At 44.7% G+C, this 9,286-nt stretch overlaps 1 protein-coding gene across 2 annotated transcripts in view; it reads right to left on the bottom strand.

The window, feature by feature from the left end:
- The window catches only part of STK32B (serine/threonine kinase 32B), a 380,744-nt gene that overhangs the window by 282,212 nt on the left and 89,246 nt on the right, over positions 1–9,286 (bottom strand). For both annotated transcript variants that reach the window (XM_035005327.1, XM_035005328.1), the window contains exon 2: positions 4,377–4,432. In XM_035005327.1, coding sequence (XP_034861218.1) covers positions 4,377–4,432 — 56 coding nt within the window. The remainder of the gene's footprint in view (positions 1–4,376; positions 4,433–9,286) is intronic.

Below are 9,286 nucleotides of genomic sequence, written 5' to 3'. Positions count from 1 at the left end.
GAAGGAAGGAAGGAAGGAAGGAAGGAAGGAAGGAAGGAAGGAAGGAAAAGGGAGGAAGGAAGGAAGAAGGAAGGAAGGAAGGGAAGAAGGAGGGAGGAAGGAAGGATGGAAGGACAGAAGGAAGGAAGGAAGGATGGACAGAAGAAGGGAGGGAGGACAGAAGGAAGGAAAGAAGGAAGGAAGGGGGAGGGAGGGGAAAAGGGGAGGAGGGAGGGAGGAGGAGGAGAAAATGAGAGGAATGGAAAGAACAAAGGAGGGAAGGCTAATTCTATCCAACTTATTAGATCACCAACTCAGTTTAACTCTATGAGCTGTGAATGGTCTAATCAAGAGTGTGGGGTTGTTAAAACAGCAAGTGCCTGGTCATCAAACAATCTTTGGTTCAAATCCCAGCCAGCACACTTCCTGCCTGTGTGACCACAGGTGGGTCACTCCATCCTTTGGAGTCACCAAGTCTAAGTCTTTCTGTCTAGGTTTTTCTATTTTCATAATAGAAATAATATTTACTTGAGGATATAAGGATATCTGGCATTCAGTATGTACTAAAGCAAATATTGCCAAAGGAGATTTCTGAGTAAATGAGAACATACAGGCTTGGCTGGGGGCTCCTTCTGTTCTCTTCATTGTTTCCATGAGCCTGTCACTGGAACCAGTTGAGGATCACAAATATGTACTTTCCACAAACAAATGTCAAACCTCCCAACAAAGAAAAGCCCAAGACAGTTGGATTCACTGTTGAATTTTGCCAAACGTTTCAAGGAGAATTAATGCCAATTTTCTCAAACTCTTCCCAAAAACTGACGAGGAGGGAACATGTCCACTCATGTTACAGGCCCGGCATGACACTGTTACCAAAGCCAGGCAAAGAAAGACACAAGAAAACAAACTACTACAGACCAATCTATCTGATGACTATGGATGCAGAACTCCTCAACAAACTACTAGCAAATAGAATCAATAGCTCTTTAGGGGATCACACACCATAAGCAAATGCAGTTTATCTCTGGGGTATAAGGACGGTTCAACATACGGAAATCAATTCATGTGATACCCCACAGTAACAAAATAAAAGATAAAATCATCTGTCTAAATAGAGGCAGAAAAAGCACTTGACAAAAGTAAGCACAATTCCATGATAAAAATCCTCAACAAAGTTAGGAATAGAAGGGAACACAACAGAGGTCATATATGAAAAGACTACAATTAACATTATGGTGAAAAACTGAGTTTCCTCTAAGATCAGAAACGAGGCAAGGATACCCACTGTCCCCACTTCTATTCAACATAGTACCATAAGTCTGAGCCAGAGTATTTAGTCAAAAACAAAATAAAAGGCATCCAAATAGGAAAGAAAGAAGTAAAATCATCCCTGTTTGCACTTGACACAATCTCATGTATAAAAAACTCTGAAGATGCCACAGAAAAAAATAGAACTAATGAATTCAGTAAAGTTGCAGGATATAAAATCAACATACAAAAATCAGCCGTGTCTCCATACACTAATAATGAATTTTCTGAAAATGAAATTAAAGAAACAATCCCCTTTACAATAGCACCAAAAAGAATAAACACTTAGGAATAAATTTAACTAATAAAGTGAAAGACTGGCATATAGAAAATAACAGGGCGCCTGGGTGGCTCGGTCATTAAGCGTCTGCCTTCGGCTCAGGTCATGATCCCAGGGTCCTGGGATCGAGCCCCGCATTGGGCTCCCTGCTCAGCGGGAAGCCTGCTTCTCCCTCTCCCACTCCCTCTGCTTGTGTTCCCTCTCTCGCTGTGTCTCTCTCTGTCAAAATAAATAAATTAAATTAAATTAAAAAGAAGAAAAAAGAAATTATGGCATGAGCAAATGGAAAGGCATCCATTTCATGGATTAGAAGACTTACTATTATCAAAATGTCCACATCACCCAAAGCAATTTACAGATTCAATACAATCGCCATCAAAACCCCAATGGCATTTTTTTTACAGAAATAGAAAAAGCAAGTATAATTCGTATGGAACCACAAAAGATCACAAACAGCTGAATCAGTCTTGGGCAAAAGCAAAGCTGATGACATCACACTTACTGATTTCAAATTATATTACAAAGTTACAGTCATCAGAACAGCATGGTGCTGGGATAAAAACAGACATAGAGACCAATGGAATAGAATAAAGACCCTGGAAAAAAAAAAAATCCATGCATATATGGTCAACTGCTCTTTGACCAGGGTACCAAGAATACACAGCAGGGAAATGTAGCCTCTCCAACAAACGGTGCTGGACATCCACACACGAACGAACTTGCACCCTTATCTCACACGACACCCAGAAGACAACTCAAAATGAGTTAAAAGATTTAATGTTAAATGTTAAGACTTGAAACTATAAACCTCCTAGAAGAAAACATAAAAAAAAAAAAAGCTTCAAGACTCTGGTCTTAGCAATGATTGCATGGGTATGACATCAAAAACACAGATAACAAAAATAAACAAGTACACCAAACTAAAAAGCTTCTGCACAGTAAAGGAAATAGTCAACAGAATACAATGACAATCTACAGCGTGGGAGAAAATATTCAGAGGCCATATATCTGATAAGGGGTTCATCTCCAACATATGTAAGCAGCTCCTTCAATTCAATAGTTAAAAAAAAATTTAAAAACTAAGAACCTGATTTTAAGATGGGCTACTGACTTGAATAGATGTTTCTCCAAAGAAGATGTACAAATGGCTCACAGCTACGTTAAAACATGCTGAACAGGACTAATCATCAGGGAAATGCAAATCAAAACCACAATAAGGGGCATCTGGGTGGCACAGCTGGTTAAGCTTCTGACTCTTGGTTTTGGCTCAAGTCCTGATCTTGGGGTCATTGGATCGAGCCCTGTGTCTGGCTCCATGCTTGGTGCAGAGTCTGCTTGGGATTCTCTCTCCCTCTCCCTCTCCCCTCCTATCATGCTCTCTCTCTCTCAAATAAATAAATACATCTTTAAAAAAACACACAATAGGGGCACCTGGGTGGCTCAGATGGTTAAGCGTCTGCCTTCGGCTCAGGTCATGATCCCAGGGTTCTGGGATCGAGTCCCGCATCGGGCTCCCTGCTAGGCGGGGAGCCTGCTTCTCCTTCTGCCTCTGCCTCTCTCTCTCTCTGACTTTCATGAATAAATAAATAAAACATTAAAAAAAAACACACACACAATAAAATATCACCTCACACTTGTCAGGGCGGCCACTATCAAAAAACAAAACAACAACAACAACAAAGAGCAAATGTTGGCAAGGATGTGGAGAAATTAGAGCCCTTGCACACTCTGTTTCTATTGGAATGTAACATGTAATGTTTCTATGGTGGAAATGTAATATGGCACAGCCACAATGGAAAACAGCATGGAGGTTTCTCAAAAGATTAAAACTAGAACTACCATATGATTCAGCAATTTCACTTCTAGATATTTACCCAAAATAATTGAAATCAGGATCAGGAAGAGATAACTGCACTCCTGTATTCATTGTAGCACTAGTCATAATAGCCAAGATGTGGCAACAATGTAAATGTCCATCAACAACAGATGAATGAATTTTTTAAAAATGTGATATATAGGTACAATGAAATATTATTCAGCTTTTAAAAGAGAAAGAAATTTTACAATGCAAATTCTATAATACAACATGGAGGAATCTTGAGGAAGCCATGCTAAGTGAAATAAGCCAGTCACAGAAAGACAAATACTGCCTGCTTCTACAGATACAAAGTATCTACAAAGACATAAGTATCAAAGTCCTAGAATCAAAGAAAGGAATGGTGGTTGCCCCGGGCTGAGGGGCTGGGGAAATGGGGAGTTACTAACCAAGGGGCATAAAGTTTCAGCTATGTAAGATAATGAATAAACTCTAGAGTTCTGCTGTTCAACATTGTACCCATAGTCAACAATAATATTTTGCACCCTTAAAAATTTGTTAAGAGGATAGATCTCATGTCAAGGATTCTTTCCACAATAAAAGTTCTTTATAAAATGCCTACACCGCAGGAAAGAGTTGATGTTGGCCATCTCCTAAATTTGTGGCTTTTGTTTTTCCACTTTCCTCATTTAGATACTCAAGGAAGAAAACAGCATAAGCAATCTTGAAATAATTACCATTGTAATCCATCTAACCCGGGGCTGCCTGGTAACTTAATTTACAAAATGAAATTACAGTGGATCCAAAGGAAACTATTCAGACTTTCTTTCACATTTCAAATTTGGCAAACTGAAACTTTCTGTCAAACAGGAAATTCCCAGTGCTCAGCAACCAACACAGAAACAGACACGCAGACACGCACATACACATGACCCTAGGGGTTGGGACTTTTATATTTTGTTAATGAAATTTTTAAAAATCCGTCATCCTTACCTTTCCAAAACTCCCTTTGCCAATGGCCCGCAGAATCTGAAAATGGTCAAAGTTGACTGCAAAAGAAAATGAGGGAAAGAAAGAAACAGATCAGATTTGCTAAACCTTGCCCTGGTTCTTGAAAGTTCTCCCTACATACCTACCCGTGTATTCCAAATGGCTTCTGGTTTCAATTGCATTATATTTGCCATGGCAACACTCCACCACTGTATGGATACTTCTTAGCACATTTTATCCCCCCCGCCCCAAGCCAACACGTCCCCAGTGGGTATATAGGATGAGAGACATCTTATGGGCTCAGGGGAAGGGATCACAGAGAAAAATCTGGATACTTGGATTACCAAATTCTTGCACTCGCTGTTGTTCCCTTTGCCAGGATGACTTTTCCCTACCTCTGGTTCTTGTCTTACCCATCTGGCACTCTTATCTTGCATGTTCGGATCTTACACACTCAGCTCATCTGTCTCAGTATCCAAGGTGTTAACTCAGTCTCCTTTATGGTATCTGAACCCTCAAATGCAATGACCATATCGTGGGTCTTTCCTGCTTGGACGTCTGTTTAGCCCTGGCATTGTGAGCTACTGGAGAATGGAGACACTGATCCCTCAGTCTCATCTTGGTATTGCCCCATCTCACAGGTCTCCCCATTCTTGCAATTTCTACTGCCTTACTCTGGTCTGGTTTCCGCCCCATCCCTACAGCACAGCAGACCAACAACGCATGGTCATGCCACTAAATCCAACAGACACCTTTCTGTCCTCCTTGTACTTGGTCACTCTGTCCTTGTTGAAGCACCTGCTTGGCTTCTACGGAAGCCAGTTCATGCTTCAGCTCATGCTTTGTGCACACTCAGCTTCATCCTCCCAGCCACTAAATACTAAAGCCTATCAAGCCTCCATCTACCACCTGCCTTTTCTCACTGGCTTCAGAGGCTTCAGCCACCACCTAATTGCCAATGACTCTCCAAGGAACCTCTTCTCTAGACTCCAGCCTGTATGTACTGATTGATGCCTGCTCCACAGCAACTCTCGAAGGCTCCCAAGCCACCTTGAATCCCACAGGTCCAAATGGAGCTTAGGAGGAGTAAGTACTTCATCACACATTTGAACTCGTGCACTCAAAGCCTGGAACTCATCCAACGCCCCTCTCTCGCTCAACCCCTTAGCTAGCCCTTCATCAGGTTAGGTCCACTGTACCTCTTGGCTTATCTCTCCCATCTGTCCACCGGTAGCCATCCTCTGGTTCAGTCCTCCATCCTCTCTTGACCTTCTCATCCTGGGATATGTGCTTGTTACAGGCAAGGGGTCTTGTCCATCCTCTGCTCCCACCCCTCGATGCCCCCTCATTGTTTTCCAGGAAAGTAAACTGGTACACAATCAGACCCCTGCCACTTCTCCTGCGCACCACCCACCACACTCCCTGCACCCACTGAGCTCCAGACGCACAAGCTTCTTTTCTGTGCCTAGAACAGTTATTCTCCGTGCCTTTAACGCACTTCTCCTGGCTGAACACTCACTAGCTCTGCTCCCTCTTTACCCTTTTGTATCCAGGAAAAAACTGTGCTCAGCCTCCAGACTAGTCTGCTCCCTACTACGCTCTCCCAGGGCTGTGGGACTTTCCTCCAAAATACACTGTTCTGTATCATTGTACATGGATTTGATTTAAATCAGCTTTGCCCCACTAGACGCTAAGCTCCCTGAAGTCAAAGGGCGTGTTTGTTTCTCCTCCTGCGTCCCCAGCACCGAGCATGGTGTTAGTACACAGTGAGTATACAACAGCTTTTCATCAACTAAAGGGCCGACTGAAGGCAGATCCCCACATTCACAGTGCCAAGCACAACTGCTGGTCCATAATGAGTGTTCGGTAAATATTTTTTAATTAGATTGAATTCTAGCCAGTTCCCAATAACTAGGAGAGACATGTCGTTTACAAAAGATGAAGTGAATTGATTAGTTCACTATATTATGGGGGCGAGGATGTGGGGAAGTGAATGAACACAATTAGTTCCCTGTGTACTCAACGTACTTGAAGGAGGACAATTATGTTGAATTGTGTCCCTACAGAACCAAGTCAGAATCCGGTGTGCCATTGCACGCCTAACGTGCTTAGAAGCGAGAGACAATGTTAATGGTTAACTTAGCAAAACCTTGGTTCTTTGACCTACTTCGGTTTGCTTTGCACATAACTTGCCAGGAAAAGAAATTCCAGGCTTTCACCTCTTGCCCACTCACCAAAAGTCAAAGGAGAAGAGAAAAACAAGGTGCCTGGACTGCATCTGCCAGTTGCCCAGCAATGAGCTAGGAAATTGTGCAGATCTTTTCGGGAGCCCCAAGGCCCCCCAGGGCAGGCATCGCTGCGGGCATCTGCCAGCCGCCCCCCACTCAGCAGCAAACGTCTCTGCCTCCCCAAAGATTCTCTGCAGCATCAGGATGCCATCCCTCTGGGTTGTGGATTCACCGGTCTGAAAAGCCATTCCTCAACACCCCAACTCCTGCCTGGCCTCGGACATGTGGCCCATGCGCTCTCTCAGGAAGCCTTTCCCCACTCCCAATGCATCCTTCCTCCTTCGTGCCATCTCTGGACCTCCTGTAGACATCTGGCCACCGATCAGGAGAACCCAGCCTGAGTCAGACTTAGGTCCATAACCCAGCTCTGCCACAGACTTGGGTGAGTCACTGGGCCTCCGTGCGCCTCACTTACCCCACTTATAAAGTGGGAGCATCAGTGCCTACCTTCCACGAAAGTGTAGAATAGTGCCCGACACAGTGCAACCCCCCAAAAAGCCCTCGATGTTGTGCTGGGGGACGAGGAGCAGTCCTCCCTCTCCTCTGATTTCTCCTAGGAGGGCTATTTCCCTGACCACCCATGGCCTCTTGCCCCATCAAAGGTGGTGTGAGCTGAGTGGTGAGCTGAACAAGGAACCGCAAAGCGTATTTCTGCTTGTTCTCTCTCTGGAAGCTGTCGGTCTTCAGGGAGCAAGCTTCTCCTCTGACCCTTCTTGCCACAAGCTTCTTAGGGCCAGCCACCATGTGCAGGAGTCTGCAGGGTCCAGAGCTGCAATGAATGGCTGGGGGAGTCTGGCTAATTCTGGGCTTCAGCATCAGGGAGCCCTTGCTGGTGCCTTCCTGGGCCCCACCCCTCAAGCCCAGGAAAGGCGTGGCTCTCCACTGCCACCCCCTCCCCCGCCCCGTCTTGTCTCTTAACTGGAGAGGGATATTAATTACCCAGCCAACTGGCAAATGCCAAAACCTATTGTTATTTTAACAATTAGTATTATAATGCTGTAAATAATCTCACTCATCCATATCCCCTACAAAAATGTGTGTTCCTGGAGGGGTGCTAACACAATATATGAGACAAATAGGTACTTACTTAATGTTTATTTGCTTATTGGACTAGATTAGATTTAAATGACTTTGAGCATATGGCCTGTGTTCCCCATTTATGTGGCATCTCTCTGAGGCCTGGTATACTGATACTTACATAAATAGTGCCTACATGAACACACTTTGATTAAGTGAAGGGTTTACAGTTGGCTGGTAAGCAGTTTGAAATGACTTCAGTGACGGTGCTAAGCCAAAGACGGGTCTAGAAATTGCATTGCTAACATAGGGCTGTTGGCCCAGAGCAAGAGGACTTGGCTGGGGGACATGAGGGGTTGATGAGCGAGTTTCTTAGGGTGACCCTCTTGTCCTGGTTTGCCTGGGACCTTTCTGGTCTTAGCACTGACAGTCCTGCAGTCCCAGGAAAGCCACAGCAGTCGGTCACCCGCAGGTTTCTAGATCATTAAACTGCCCCACCAGAAGAAGTCACACTCACTCCTGGAGCCAGCTCGGGGACGGTAAGGTCCACTCTTAAAAAGCAGTGTCTGTTCAGACCACAAGACACAGAGGGAGCTGCCAAGGATGACACTATGACAAGTGTGCTGTGAAGGTAGAAACAAGGGGCACACTGTGCCAGTGACCTCACCCAAACAAGACAGCAGTGGCTGTCCGCCTGGAGGACTCTCACATGGACAAGGAAAGGACCCACGGGACATTAAATCACTGGTTGTTTGCCCAGCTAGGCTCAACTCCCCCTGCTTCCTGGATTAGGAAACCTCAGGTCTGTTTAGGGACCAGTGTGGCCAGCCCCAGGCAATGAGTCATAACTGGTCTAATCCAGTGGTGTTCATCAGGATCACCTGGAGGCTTAAGACAGATCGTGGCCCCACTCCTGAGTTTCTGCAGAGGGGCCAGTGAATTTGCATCCCTAGTAAGTTCCCAGGCGATACTGATTGTCCTGGGGCCATCACATTAATCGGGACAACTGTGCACCCCACTTTCCCAGACACTTGTGTATCTGGCAGTGACCCTGTGACACAGTCCTAGTCAATGAGATCTCAGCAGAGGATTATGGGGCTATTTCTGGGAAAGCATTTTTTTTTCTGCTGAAAAGGTACAGTTAAAGGTAGAGTGGTTCTTCAACCCTCCTGCCTCTTCCTACAAAGGATATGGATATGATGTATGGAGCTATAGCAGCCATCTTGTGACTATGAGGCAGGAGGCCAAGACAGGTGCAGAGAAACCACTCCCTGTTGTTGAGCCTCTGAAACCACGCCAGGAACCACCTACCTCTGGACTTAGTATATTACACACACACAAAAATCTTATTTGCTCAAACCACTGTGGGTCAAGTTTGCTATTTACTGGAAGCCGAAAGCATTCCTTTCAGACACACAAAGCCCGCCACGTAGGGATTTAGTAAATGCCAACTATTTTATTGTTGGATTTCCAGCCTCATCGTAATTTTACTAAAAGGTAGAAGAAGAAAGGTTTTTGGGGTATAAATGTAGGGGCTATGGGGCCTGGATATAAAGTCTGACTCCACTCCTCACCAACTGGGTGACCTTGGGGAAGTCACTTAACCTC

Source organism: Mirounga leonina, unplaced genomic scaffold (genome assembly GCF_011800145.1).
Source record: "Mirounga leonina isolate KUSES-001 unplaced genomic scaffold, KU_Mleo_1.0 Mir_129, whole genome shotgun sequence".
Classification (NCBI taxonomy): domain Eukaryota; kingdom Metazoa; phylum Chordata; class Mammalia; order Carnivora; family Phocidae; genus Mirounga; species Mirounga leonina.
Note: the sequence above shows the minus strand (reverse complement) of the source record. Positions and strands in the feature narration are given on the sequence as shown.